This window comes from Emydura macquarii, unplaced genomic scaffold, assembly GCF_026122565.2.
Source record: "Emydura macquarii macquarii isolate MOO-44397 ecotype Brisbane River unplaced genomic scaffold, CSIRO-AGI_Emac_v2 contig_2846, whole genome shotgun sequence".
Lineage (NCBI taxonomy): Eukaryota > Metazoa > Chordata > Testudines > Chelidae > Emydura > Emydura macquarii.
The window spans coordinates 1,874,984-1,889,793 of NW_027132983.1; the positions used below are offsets into that span (position 1 = coordinate 1,874,984).

The window sequence follows — 14,810 nt, forward strand, 5'->3', positions numbered from 1 at the left end:
ATTTGTGACGCAATGTCAGTGATATCTACAATCAGTAATGGAGAGTTTTGAATAGATTATTTTGAGGGAAGTAAAAAGCTTTCATTCTGAGACCCAACACTGTAGTTTCATTCAAACCTGACACTTCACTGAGCTTGTTTCATGCGGGAGTTCTCTATGTTGATTTACAGCTGTAACTATACATTGCTTTTGTGTAACACCCAGGAATGAAGTAGCTACCTTATCTTATGAATTATTTTATTAGCATTTCAAAAAGGAATCTTATTTCTGTACATATTGCCAGTTTACACCACACTTGAAATCCGTTGTGGGAGGTGGAGGAAGAGTAGGGATTGTCCTGGTTAAATCAAGATGTTCAGACCGTTTAAGTGTCTCAAATCATCATTCAGTTGAACTTTCAAATGCTAATTAATGTTTCATTATCATATATTCTAAATGATGTGATTCAACCCATCGAGTGCTGAGGGCCAAATTGTGGTAGCATCAAATCCAGTGGCAAACTCCTAGAAACAGAATTTGCTCCAAATGCCTGATTCAGTGTGTAGCAGCTATAAGAAATATGCCGGGATTGAGCAACTCACAAAGGAGTTACATGAGAGTTCAGAGCTCTGCAGCTCACTGGCATTCACTGACTTTGCTTTTTACAGCTGATAGGTTCTTATTAGACTACAGGAAAAACATTCTTTACAGACTTAATGATACATTCATTATGTTATCTGCTCCAGAGTTTGTCAAGGGACTCAAGACTTGGCGATCTCACATTTGCTATAGCTCAAAAGAGCAACATCTTTGTTGATTATTATAGGTCTCTTAATTAAATATCCATGGAGTGACCATCTGAGGCACTTAATAACAAACACAGCGCATTCGCCTGATAGCCACCCTGTTCAGCACTTAGTCTTCATGCTAGCAGCCAAGGGGAAACAACCATGTAGATGAGACAGAGGGCTTTAAAAGTCGAGGCTGCACATCTTGTTTCAGATTTATTCAACTCCCTTCATGAACTCCAGGAATTCTGCCAAGGAAGGGAAATCAAAGATGCATATATTAGATGACGACAACTGGAGAGCCATTGTGTAGCACTTATACTCTCTGGATATCTCCAGAATCACCCTTCTTCTCTCATCCGTTTTCTCCCCTTCACAATTCCAAATGCCCAACAACCTAGCTAGCTTTGCTCCAGCCATGGAGGGATTTGTTACTCCTTCTGGAAGTCGCACTAACATATTTCAGCACAGTGAAAGACCGGCAGTCCAGAAAGACCTACAGGAGGCTTAATGGGTGGAGACTGAGCCCAATAGATAGATGGTCAGATCTCACCTTGTGAATCAGCATAGCCTCATTGAAATCAATAGAGAAATGCCACTTTACATCAGTTGAGGCTCTAGCTCAAGATATCTTTGTCCCCCACAACTAGGTTATCTGATGGGCTAACGTTCAGAGCAGTAACTTTCTAAAAATGCCCTGTGCACACAATTTGAAGTTGCACCTCCCATTAAAAATAAATTATATATGCATCCACTGGAGCTGGCCAAGAATCTTAGAAATTTTAAGTGTTGCGAAACACCCATAATTTATTTATTTATTTAAACCAGCTTCGTAGAGTGGTTGACATTTTTAAAAGTCTGGCACTGTTTTTGACCAGTTCTCATGTGCGTGTAATAGTTGTATGTTCAGTTTCTGGCACCGATGATGACTCCAGAGCATAGATTCTCCTGGAGACTGGTGCCTTTGTAGGTACTGATGAAAGCGCTGATCCTGCAGCATGGTGCATTCAGGCAGGCCCAGGTGCCTGCATAGAGCCTCTTCAAAGTCAGTGGGGTTCTGTGAGGGCACCAGAGTCCACTTGCATAGAGTCAGTTTCAGGAGTAGGGCATACATAATTACGTTTCCCTGAACGAGGCACTATCCAAGACTCCCCACAGTTAAGTCAGATGTGTTGCTTACGCATTACTGAGAGGAGAATTTGGCCACTAACCTCCTGTTGTCAGGCCTGTAGCCCTTTAATGCACCCCTCACGGCTAAGAGTTCGATAAGGGCAGCCTTGCCTCAGTTTTTGGTAGTCTGAAATGTGGCCTATAGCACTTGGCCTCTTTACATCACCAGCCCTCCATCTGGGTCATTTGAGTCTCTTCTCTGGGGTGATAAGGGACCTCCAGCCACTGGGCCTGTTGCCTAATATCCCTTTCTCTCTTCTCCACCAGGGAAGGAACAAAGGAAATTAACATAGGAACAGAAATACAGTCCAACTGTCTTATGTTAGGGCTGCCAGTCCAAATCTGAAGCTTCAGCAGTCCCTTCCTCTGTGTGTGTGTGTGTGTGTGTGTGTGTGTGTGTGGGGGGGGGGGGGGGGGGGGGCATGGGCATAGGTGGATCCAGGCTTGCCCTCTCCTCTGGATCCCAGCCCAGGAAACCTGTATTAAGCAGTCAGGGATATGTATTTAGTTCCCCAGCTGCTTCCTACACAGCCTTTGCAGGCCTCTTCTGTACAGCACCCTTCCCTGAATCCTTCTGCCTGGAATTCAAGCTCTTGGGGCAGCTTTGCCCCATCTGATGCAGTGGAGCGTCTGTACGATGCCCCAGCCTCTCCAGCAGCCACCCTGTTCTATCGGAGTTGCAGTTTTTTATCCCAGCTCTTGCTCACGACCCATTGAGCCTGCAGCAGGGGGAGTGATTACTCTCTTCATTCTGTGTGGGGTCTCTACACCCATCACATCTTCCCTTCTTTTTTCTGTCCTAGGAGTCACAGAAATAGGGCACTAGTTCTGGCAATAATAATAATACTACAGAGGTGGCATAGGTGGCAATTAAGCAGAATCTAATAGAAAATACAGTTTTCTTCACCAAATCAATATCATTCGTTGTATGTTTTGGGGAAAACCCCAGCCCACTTTCTAAATTTGCAACTGCAACTTTGTGCGCATAATAAACCACAGCTGTGTGAGCCAAGGGGGGCGATTTGAATGCCTCTCACCAGCCAAAGTAGCACTTGTGCAAGAAAAGTCAGGTTTTTGTTCTCCCCAGATGTTGCAGGTGGAAGTCAATATCTGCATCTGAACAGCCCTCAACACTGGGGGCAGGAGTATAATTCTGTACCTAAGTCTACAGCCTACTTTTGAAGCTGGCTCATACTCTATGAAAGACCGAACCCTGATCCCAGACCCATACGCTCTCACGTTTTGGGGAATTAACACCTGGATCTGAATTGTGAGTCTTAGGCCCATCTCTAATCCATACTAGTTACATCTCGATTAAAGTTCTGAGTTCCAGAGGACACTGGAGATCCCATTGTGACTTTTAACCAAATTATGCACAAAACCATGCCTACCGTCATAATCAATCTTGCCATCATTGTTTTTGTCTCCATCCTTCATCAGTTCCTCTATGTCATCTTCCGTGATGGTCTCTCCCGTAGCCTGAAGCATGATCTTTAGTTCGTCAAGGTCAATGTATCCATCAGCATTTCTGTGCAAGGACAGAATGGCTCAAAGATAGCACCAAAAATACTGTCAATGGGTGGATGCCCCCCACCCCACGTTACAGTTCTCCCGCTTGGTCTCCAATCTGTTTTTATGTGCTGTGTCAGGCCAGATGGCCACAAAAGGGCATACGAGGGTCGGGGTGTGAGCCCAAAAATGCCAAGAGCCCTTTTTCCTGCAAGCAGAGGAGAGATTGCTGCAGGGCAATTAGAGACACCTGGACCCAATGAAGGGCTACTCCAGGTGTACCTAAACCCTGCCTTCCCTAAAGGGGGGGAGAGCAAAGGAGGAGGAAGCTGCCAGAAGGTTTGTGGCAGCTGGAGGAGAAGCTTCCCCCAGGCTAGGAGATGGGGCTTCTCTGCAGCCAGAGGAGCAGGGAAAGAGAGAATCCTTGGCCCCAGCTGGCAGGAGGGAGCTACACCAAGGTACCACCCTGGGGAGACGGGGTAACCAGCGACTCCCTGGCCCACTACAAGGGGCAGAAGCGTGAGACCCACTAGAGTGAAGCTGTCTGTCTGTCTGTCTGCCAGCCACAGTGCCCTTTAGTGACTCATTCTCTGGGGTTCCTGTCTCGCATGGGTAGGATAAATAAATGAGGGGACACCAACTCTCCCCTTTCTGCAGGCTTCTGTGGGAGTAACTCTACAGGATTTTTTGCCTGCTGAGACAGATGAAGCGGAGAATAGTGAATATTTGCTTCTGCTAGTGAATTAAGGGATAATCTTCATGGACAAAGAACAAATGGAAAAATACATCTTTTGCAAGTGAAGACCCTGATTCAGCAAACTGCTGGAATGTTTACCTGGATCCATTTTGAAAGAGGGAAATTCCTTGTGATTTTCCCTGGAGGCGACACTTTTACTTGCCAACCTCTGCTGAAGGGGAAACTTTAATTTATGAACACTAATAGCAAAAGACTGCCCTTAATGCTAAGTATTTCTCTTTCAAAACTACCTGTGACCAGTGGCATACTGAAGGGGGGGGCAGGCCCCTGGGTTTCAGGGGGCGCCAGGCTGGCAACCCCTCCAAGGCTTGGGGAGGGGTGAGGCCACCTCGTCCGGGCTGGAGTGTCAGGTAAGTGCGGGGTGGGAATGGGCGCATTGCGCCAGGCTGGCCCTTCACAATGGGTGGGGGACTGGGGATGCAGGAAGCGCTATGGGGCACCCCTTAGCACCTTCCTCCCTGCATGTCGTGAAGGGCTGGCCCAGCCCCCCACCCCAGGCGGGGGGAGAGGTAAGGCCACCCCTTGGCATCCCAGGCACTGGGCTATGGGGCTGGAGCAGCAGGTAAGTGAGGGGTCAGGGCGCTGCCTATCACAGCCCTTCTCGGTGGGAGGCAGGAGGCTCTGAGGGGTGCCTCTCAGTGCCCCTGCCCCCTCCGCATGTCACGAAAGACCGTCCCCCCACGCTGCGGCGAAAGCTGCCCTGTCTGAGTCAGCATTGGGCTGCAGCAAAAGAGGTGGGTGCCAGGTAAGTGCAGGGAGGGGGGGCAGCAGAGCCAAGCCTGCATTTGCGCCCCCCCAAGCATACGGTCCCTCCCTCCACAGGTACAGACCCCCCCAACATGGGGCAGTTGGGGGGCGGCTCCGGGTCCCCCTCCTGCCCTGCTCGGGGAGAGCGTGAGGCCTGGGTGGGGATTGCGCAAATGTAGTCTTGGACCCCGAGCGCTGGAGACCCTCAGTATGCCACTTTCTGAGACACCAGATCTACTCAAGATTCACATCTCAGGCAATGTCTGAGCTGTTGAACTGGCTCAGTCTATCATCAGAACAATTAGGTACAGGAATCCTCAATAATTTCATTTGAAGAAATTAGGTTGTAATTGAGCCCAGGCACAAGATTTTAATGAGTCTTAGCCATGGGAAAGTTAAGAGTTAATATCATTTGGGACAAAAAGGTCTGACACTAAGAGCTAACTTTCTAAAAGGACTTGTTTTAAAATTAATTTTAACTTATAAACCAATGAATGACTTTACTTGAAAATTCTCAGCAAATTAATTCTGTGCTCAAAAAATAAGTGCTGTCATTTTGTATTCTTCAGCTGTAACTCTGGAGCCATTTGGCAGCACCATAACTAGTGTAGTTTCTTGTTTTAGTACATTATGTTCAAGTTTCTTACTTATCAAACATTCTGAAGAGATCTGAGAGTTCCTCTTCTGATTTTCCTTTGCTGTCATCTTTCATACATCGGACCATCATAACTAAGAATTCATCAAAGTCTACAGTGCCGCTGCCTGAAGGTGGAATAAAAAAAGTTTAGACTACATTACAGTCTAGAGGGCAATCTTTTTCATGTCTTTTTACCTTTGACAAACAGGCATAGACATAAAACAGATGAAATTTTTATTTACTTTATAAACTTTTATAATCCAGTCATAGATTTCTTGGTGGTAGCATTTAGGAGTGAGTAACGGATTATTGGATGGATGCACCATTGATTTGCACCTTGTGTAGTCCTTTATATGAGTGAAAATTGAATATAAAACATAACCACTGGTATAAATGTGTGGAAAATTCTGATCTGGTAGCATTAACACCCTCGTTGCACTTTCCATAGTAATTTAAATGTGTACAAGACAGTGGAGAATCAAGCACTATATTTTTTTTATGCTGATGGTATATTATCATTTGTGATTTGTGTGGTGAGATATTTTCCTTAATTCTTAGCATACATTTTCTTGCTGTTGTGTTTAACAAGTTTTTGGCAGCTTGAAACTGAAATCTTTATCAGTTGTTTTCCCAGATTGGTAGAAAACAATCTGCACATGCTTGTTTGTTGTTGTGCTTGTTTGTTATTGTGAAGTTATTTTGGGTATAATTTTTACATGGGTTTGCATGTACATGTCTGAACACCGAAGAATTTTTGTTTTGGGATAAAAAGCTGCACATCTATAATTCCATGGAATTTGCCAACAAGAAAAAAAGATGGATCAAATTTTCGACCTATAATCTTTGACGTGTCCTATTTTACATGCATCCCTATGCTTCCCTCAGCACTATAATATCTGAGCAGCTGTCTCTCAAGAAAGGTTTGAGAAATCTGTTTGCGTCCATTACAGTAATAATTTATATTTTTAGCACCTTCCATGGGTTACACTGGAATTTTCAAAGGAGTCTAAGGCACTTAAGCATCCACTGAAATTCAGAGGGGTCTTGGGCCCTTTGAAAATCTCAGCTTTAGCATTTTATAAACCATGGCTGCAGTCCTGCAACTTATTCCAAGCAGGCTGCGCTCTGCACCCACAGAGTCCCATTTGAGTTCCAGATGGGTGGAGTGGTCGACCTGCAGAATTCACCATCTGTGCCTATAATCATTCTGCAGTGTGCCTATTTCTGAGTGGAGAATGGCATGCGACTGGTGCACAGCATTCTGCAAAGCCATGGGAGAGATGGGACCGTGGTCAATGGCACTGGAAATTCAGAGTCTTACACAAAGTGGCACTATATCTATCTTTAGTGTCCATGCAGAACTTCCATATGTATTACCAGAAGTGATTCACCTACAGTAACCGATGTGATTATTCAGTCAATCTGACTTCACAAGTATGAAGGAACAGGTTAAAAACTATCCAAGTGGGATTCTGTTTCCATGGTGTCTCAACATTCCTGATGCTTGGGCTACTGATCTACTTTCTCTGGTGGAAATAGAGTACACTCTGTTTTCTTTCATGTGATTCTTGTGTCTGGAAAGCCTGACTGACCACTAACTGCACAGCATGTAAGGTCCAGCCAATATCTGCTATAATTCTGGCCCCCTGTAACTGTTTTGATGTGAACTGAGACACCTATAGAACTTAAGAGAATAGCTCACCATCTTCATCCACCTCATCTATCATCTCTTGCAGCTCCTCAGGGGTTGGATTCTGCCCTAGCATTCTCATCACCTTCCCCAGCTCCTTCGTGCTGATGCATCCATCCTCAGCACCCAGGACAAAGATGTCAAAGGCAGCCTTGAATTCTAGAGAGAAGGAGGAGAAATGGAGGTGTTTTGCCCCTTTGATAAGAGTTAGCCCACAGGATATCAGTGGGAGTTTCATTGCTGGACAAACTTCAAAGATGTGTCTGCCGAATACTTTTTGGCTGTGTCAATGGAAGTCAAACTCAGTTTCCACCACCTCCCCTGCACTGGTGTGAAATCAGTCATCCTGCTAGGGTCACTTCCACTCAACACCCATTTTAACACAGTGTGATCAATCCCAGTGGAACAATTGAGTTAGTCACAAGAGCTTGTGAGGGTATTCTTTGTCAGCCATTGTCAAGTACATGGTGAAGAGTCTAGCATAGACACAGTGTAAGGGCCCAAAGTTTGGATAAATACCCAGAAGTTCCAACCAGAGGCTGCTCCAAGACAATCTGCTGCCTTAGGCAAAACTTCATTGTGCTGCTCCCCCTTCCCCCCCCATCCTGCTTCCTTGTCTATACAGTGCCACAGAGTAGTCTATGACGGTGTGAATTATAGACAACAATAATGTCTTGTACTATAACTGCACTATGTAGACATTGCTGGCATGAACTAAAAGGCACCTAGTGCATGTTAACATAGTCCTGTTGAAACCGGACTACATCAGTGCAAACTTGCTATCTCTTAGTTCATTCCAGCAGAGTCTACACGGGACTATTAGAGAGTTACACATTAGAGAGCTTTGCAGTTCCCACCCTGTAAACCAGTCTGCAGCACTGTGTAAACAAGCATGAACATTAAAAAATAAATAAATAAAAATCATGTAGTCCAGAAATCTCTGTGCCGCCCCCAGAAATCTGCCACTCTAGGTAGTTGTCTAGTTTGCCTGTAGCTAGAACAACCCCAGGTTCCAACTTTTCCACCACTGAACTTTCCAAACAACTTAGCTCTACAAGAACATGTTTTGTCGCAGGATTTTTGGTATTCCCTTTCCTTATTATTAGCTGAGACTTTTGGCACACTGAGGCTCCTGTTCAGACCAGAACTCGATTGGTTTTCAAACTGTGGTATGTGAGCTCTTATCAAGGGGTATGCAAGAAAAATCCTGTCATGGTGGACAACACACTTTATTTAGTAAGACGTGGCAAACTAATCATAGGTGTATTATAATCCAATCTCAGATGAGGGTACACAGTAGACTACATTATTTGGAAAGGGGTACTCAACCTAAAAAGTTTGAAAACCATTGTGCTAGATGTTGGTCAGACACACAGAAAGATCTTGTCCTTGTTCCAAAGACCATTTAAGACCATGAACTATTATTGTAGCAATTCCACTGCCAGCCTCTTAGCCCTTTTCCTAAAACCTGGGAACGAGAAGCCATTTGCTTTGCATTGTACTTGGGGGTCTAGATAGGTGGCTTTTCACTCATGGCAGCAATTGTTGACCATGAGCTGGCCTGGCTTGATAGTGGATTGACTATCCATTGCAGAGAGTATCTTCTGTCCACAATAGCGTCAGAGTCAAAACACACGTACCATTTTTCTGTTCTTCTGTCAACTGCTCAACCTGTGATGAAAATAGAGAGATTAATTTTTATTAAACTTAATCATTATCATTAATTGATAATACCACTTGTTCAAAATGTTTTATAACCCTTCACGAATTCTCACAACAGCCCCTCTTGTGGAGTTAGGGGGTCTTCTACCTAAATAGTTTTGACACAGGCACTTTTTGGTATATAGCATAATTCTGTTCATCTTATTAAAATGTTTTACACTTCTGGAGTTGCATAGTCTCATTAAAAATGTTATCTCAGATGTGGCATGACTGGCTTTTAGATAGGCAGGTCAACATTTAATTATGTAAAGTAGGGGGCCTGAGTGGGAGAAGTGTTTGTCACCTCTGAAGAGCTATTCTGTGGTTAATTTTCCATCATTGGGAGTCTTTACACCAAGACTGGATGTCTGTCTAAAAGATGTTCTAGTGTGACATTAAATTGTTGGGTCCCATGTACAAATGAGTGGGTAAGATTCTATGGCCAGCACTATGCGGGAGATCAGACTACATGGTCATAATAGTCCTTTTTGTCCTTACTTCAGTAGATTCATTCATTTATTGTATCTTCTAGCCCACTGATCATGAGACAACCTTCATTAAGATTCACCTTTTATAAACTGCCTTTGGATGAAGCATCCAGGGGCTGTTGTTTTTTATGACATGTCCTCTAGTGTTTACCATCCTTGGGGAGCTAGAAGATGAGAATTTTAGACCCCAGTCCCATCTGATTTCATTGGGAGCAGGATTGGTTCCTTAAAGTATAATTGGAATGTGTTAGGTTTCCTGGTTTTATTGCACTGATTATCAGAAGAACAGAGGGACGTCTGTTCTTCCATTTTCTGTTATAGTCTTAAGTCAATGGGGCTCTAGATAAGAGTACTGAAAAATAGAGGTTATACAGAGTACGAAGAGGAATTAAATAGGGGTAACAAAATGAAATTGCGTTACTACAGTTTAATGTGAAAAAATCTTAGTGTAAAATTCATCCCTCTTTCCCTCGCAAGTCCTTAATTAAGTAGGCTTTGTGCTCTGTTGGGATTGGACAGCCAGAAACCTGGCCAGGGTGGAGGGCAGATCTGCAGCCCTTCCACAGCCTAATGCAGTCCATGGGTAATGCCAGAACCAGTGGATCTGGCCGTATCATGACCTTGGTCTTTGCGTGTTGGTGGAGAGCCCTGCTCAGTGTCACACAGGGATAGTGGTGTTCCCTGCATGCCTGCTATCATATGTAAATGAGTTTATCTGCTAGAGTATTGAATTGACACTGAGCTGTAAGATCACTTCCATCTCCTTCCCTGCTTATCAAGAGCAAACAAATAGTGGGGACATAGTGTACATTTAAATTAATGAGATACAGCTGCAGGCACAGCAAATAGGATTGTGTAGTTGAGTCACATGTTAGTGGCCTGGACTATGTTAGCACTTCTCCTCTTATCTGAACCTGCTTCCCCCTCTCAGTTCATTCCTTCCTGATCTTCATGCTTCATCTAATACCACAGACCATAACATCCTATTCACGCGGCCTGCAGAATTCAGTGGCACTTTCAGCCCATTCATGGCTTCTTTCCTCCAGGAGCTATCTCACAGCCATGTCTGTGTCACTACTGATGCTCCTCTGATGCTTACAGGGCTCTGCCTTTGGTCCTGCTCTCAAAACATTTCCCCATCCCCTTTCTGAAATCAGCCAGTGTAAATGGGACCCAAATCTATAACCACTGCACCAGCCCATAACATAATGCCAATGACCCACAGTCATTACCTGCAGCTTTCCCACCTTATCAGTCCTATATCCTTAGACAGTGTTGCCAATACACTCCGTTCCCGAGCTGTATCATGATCTGTATTCTAGTCTTGGGCCCTGACACGGCTTTATCAGTGCCTCTTAGTCTGGAGCTGCAGCAGTGCCCCTGACTGCTATTTCAGCCTGGGGCTTTACTGATAACAGCCTTGTGAATTTCTGCTAGAAAACTGCCAAGCCTGTTGTGGGGGCAGAGGCAAAAATGATCAGCATTTCTTACTGAGAAATGCTGATTTTAAAAAAACCCACACATACAGAGGACAGAGCAGGGAAGCTGATCCATCCATATCAGATGCAGATAACAATAGCAGCAGGATTCTTCTTCAGCATTGCACCATGAAATCTGAACCGCTTTTGTCCAGCCACCCATGATGGAAGGCAAGCAGCTGCAGGCTGCTCTTTCATTGTTTTGGCAGTAAAATAGGATAGTTGGGGACTCTGAAGGCTTGAGCTATGCCCAGTAAATAAATGCCGATTGCCACTTTCTTGCCTCCCATGTAACTTGACTCTTTTGGCATGTTAGCTATTTATAAGCCCCAATGATTGAGGTGCTGGAGATAAAGATAAACCTTCTGATTGTTCCCAGAAACTGAATGGCATTGGTATTTATCCTTGGGCCCTTTTATCTGAACACTTGTTCTTGGCACTGTTCTTAGCACAGTTCACGGGAGTCTGAAAGCGTTACCAAAATAGCTCTACATTTGTATAACCTTATCTAGACATGAGCAGGCAGGATGAAAATCCACTGGGTTCTGTTGGTGCATTTAGAGAATTTGATGGGAATTAAGTCAATGTTTTATTAAAATGTGCCATCAACTTGGAACAAACCACAAATGGTCCGTTTCTTTGGATCAAAATAACCCTCTTTGACGAGTGGCATTGTGTATATGTCTATAAATGTATAAATATAGGAATATACTGTACATAAATTACATGATGGGTAACAATAATGCTAGGGAAATAAATTCACTGCAAGGTTCTTGTAATAAGATGATAAACCATGAGATGAAATTCAAGTGGTTTATGATGTCCCCAAGACCCTATGATCATGATTCATGGCCTTATTTTACTCTCTCTGTCGTCTTGTTTTGGGGGTTGACGTCTTTCATTACTGCCTCAGTATGTAAATGCTGAGGATGCTGTCAGGATACGTAAGCAGTGCCATAAAGTGCTGTCTTGATTTATTTCTTTTTTGGCTTTGTTCTTCATTTACTGTTTCCATCTGAAATTGTACTCGTGAGATCCAATCAACTTTCCCTTGTTTTAGTTACCCTCTCTAGATTTCTTCCAGTTTAATATTTGTCACAGTACATATATTTAGGATTTTTTTTAATGGAATGGTTCAAGGAAATATCCTTCACATGCAATTGTACTAATTTTTAGAACAAGATGTCTGCCCCACCAATCCAATATTATTTTGTCTTTGTAAATTAATTACAATACAAATGCAGCTATTTTTACTTGCTCAAGACAAGAATCCCACATCATCTGTCTATGATACAGTCTCTTACTGGTTCTCATCAACATAATATCTGAGTGTGCCCCAGGCTAAAAAACTGGCATAGCAAAGTCTCTACTGGACTTCATGGAGTCTTCTGGCCCTCTCTTTTTCCTGACTATAGAACACTACACTTGGAGTGAGAAGTTTGTTGGTTATTGGGTTTGTATTTGTGCCCCCCCCCCTTTTTTTTTTTTTTTTTTTTGACCTAAATTCATCCCTAGTCTAAATCCATTGAAGTCTATGGAGTTAGATTAGGGACTGATTTGGTTTTCTGGGTCTTTGACTCACATGGGGCTCAGCAGATTGGGAAGTATGAAAGGAGACTTAACGTTGTGCATGGGAAACCTTCTTCTATAGGTCTCTTGTCTCTAATTCTTTGTGCTAAAGAACGCATTCCATCCGCATGACCGACAGATCCAATGGTTAGGTTGAAATATTTTGAAAGCCAGCGGTGCTTTCTTCATGACAATGTGTGTGATGTCTCTAAACATTATGGAACACGAGTGTAATTAAAGAGCCAATTGCAGAGACCTGAATTTTGTTTACTTCTATAAATCACTTTTTTTGTTTCATTCTTTTTGAAGAGCTGGGCTTTAGGCTCACTGAACCCAAGAGGACTGGGGTCTGTAAAATGGAGTCCCTGGTCAGTATTTAAAACCTGCACTGAGGTAATAGATTAGACTAATATGATGGACAAATGGTTTTGTTGCCATGTGTCAACCATGATCCCTGTTCCTTTAGGACATCTTGGAATTTTGGAAGAAATATCAACATATAATTTCTTTGTGCTCTTGATAGAAATGTAAAGACCAACCTAATCAATGGTTGATTATCTACAACACCATGTATAATCCTGTAAGCACAAGAGTCATGTACAGAACCTGGTAAGAATTCAAAGTAAAGGGATTCATGCAATACAGATGCCAGAAAGATATCACTTTCGTGTCGTTCTGCCTCCATGTCATCAACTATTTAAGGTACAAAATAATGCTGCATCTTTACTAGGGGGAAGAAAAAGTAGTTTGGGTTTAAACAGTAAACCTGAGATGCAATGGTTGAAGGCAAAACTGCTTTCTCTTGTCTTCTTTATAAAGCACAACCAGCATGTTTTACATTAAAATTTTTTGCAGTGCAAAGATCAAGAACAAGGAGACAGAAATTGCAAATTAGATCACTTATTTCCTAAACCCTTATCAAAAGGGGTTTTCAAAATATATTTTGCAGAAAAACATTCAGCTAGAGAAAAAACTTGGAAATGGCAGAATTTTAATGCATGAAAAAAGTGCTTCCATTTCAGCTTATTCAAATTTTCTTCAGTTCCCCATTGGAACTGTTGATCTCTCAAGTCCTGGATAAAGCCAGTAGCCACACCTGATACTTCAGTAGATTTTTCAAAACATATTTAAAATTACACTTACATGCCATCTCTCTCTTTCACAACGCAGAACTAAGGAAAGACTTATTAAAAATAATTTAGCAGTATATTTTAGGAGAATCTGCTTACAAGAAGAACACTGAATATTTAGAATTGCCATGGCATGAAAAATTCTATGTTCTGAACTAAAAGGTTGAGTAGAAGGTGCCTCTCTAAAATTAATGTAACAATGAAATGGACTTAGAAATGTTAAGTACTCATAGTATAAAGACAATCAATGCTGCCTTGTTATAGCTTTTGGAGATCAGCAAAAACTCTTTGAAACATCTTCCTAATACAATAACAGCACCCCCAGACCAAGGAAAGTTTAAACATATTACTTACTGCTGCCTTGTAAATATCATCCATGGTTTGTTATTGCTGGTCAGGAGCTGGCCAGAGAGGGCAAACAGTACGGAGACAAACTTCAAGACTCTGTCAGCTCTCCCCTCCTTCTATCCCTGCTAATATAGCAAGCTGTCAGCCCTAAATGTGTCACTCAGGGGCTGCTGCTCACCACATCAGCAACCTAATATATATCTATCAATGATACACACTCCAAGCGAGAATTCCTCACCCCTGTGACGGGGGAAAGGGCACTATGAAAGGCCTCCAGCTGGCGTTCCAAGAGCCCAATCCAGCTCTTTGAAATCAACGGGACTTTTGTTTTTGACTTCAGCGGGAACAGGATCGGGACCTTTGAATTTAACCTCAACAGGACCCTGTCGTTGCTATACTTAGTCAGGTCCTCAGTCTTTATGGCTAAACGTACATCGTGTCATAACTGCGTGGAGTGTAAATCCCACACGACTTCCATTAGAATGCAAGCTGGAAATGTAATGCTTTGTGTATGGCTGTTGATCATTTCACTGCCCTGCTCGCCAACTACTGAAAATAATTTAACAACAATCAGGCAATACGTTAAGTGAATGCTATCCAATGTTCATGGCAGGCTAAGGGTCTGATCTTCTGGAATCTCATGGTAAAGCTTCCTTTAAAGACAGTGAGAAGAGAAGGGTGTCCTGGAACTACAGATTGGGAACATTTGGGCAGCTGGCGCCTTTCTTTATAACAGGCTGGATCCAAACACTCCCAATACCTGGAATAGTTTGGTCCAGAATCCAAGCTTTGTGGCTTGGGCCCATCTCTGCTTTATTT

At 43.1% G+C, this 14,810-nt stretch overlaps 1 protein-coding gene across 1 annotated transcript; it reads right to left on the reverse strand.

Moving 5' to 3' along the window:
• Window positions 1-220: 220 nt before the first annotated feature.
• TNNC1 (troponin C1, slow skeletal and cardiac type) lies at window positions 221-14,137 on the reverse strand. Its single transcript, XM_067568152.1, has 6 exons — window positions 13,998-14,137; window positions 8,918-8,948; window positions 7,290-7,436; window positions 5,598-5,712; window positions 3,329-3,465; window positions 221-1,015 (listed from the first exon to the last, which is right to left on the reverse strand). Exons 1-6 carry the CDS (start codon window positions 14,019-14,021, stop codon window positions 984-986), a joined length of 486 nt encoding a protein of 161 aa, XP_067424253.1. The 5' UTR covers window positions 14,022-14,137; the 3' UTR covers window positions 221-983.
• Between the last annotated feature and the right edge of the window lie 673 nt (window positions 14,138-14,810).

Bases quoted from the DNA above. Each gene is read 5' to 3' on its own strand.
- TNNC1 (XM_067568152.1), bottom strand. From the start codon at position 14,021: ATGGATGATATTTACAAGGCAGCA. The intron at 7,437-8,917 runs GTACGTGTGTTT...CCTTCTCTCTAG, and splicing joins GACAGAAGAACAGAAAAATG to AATTCAAGGCTGCCTTTGAC. The intron at 5,713-7,289 runs GTGAGCTATTCT...TTCCACCTTCAG, and splicing joins AGATGAGGTGGATGAAGATG to GCAGCGGCACTGTAGACTTT.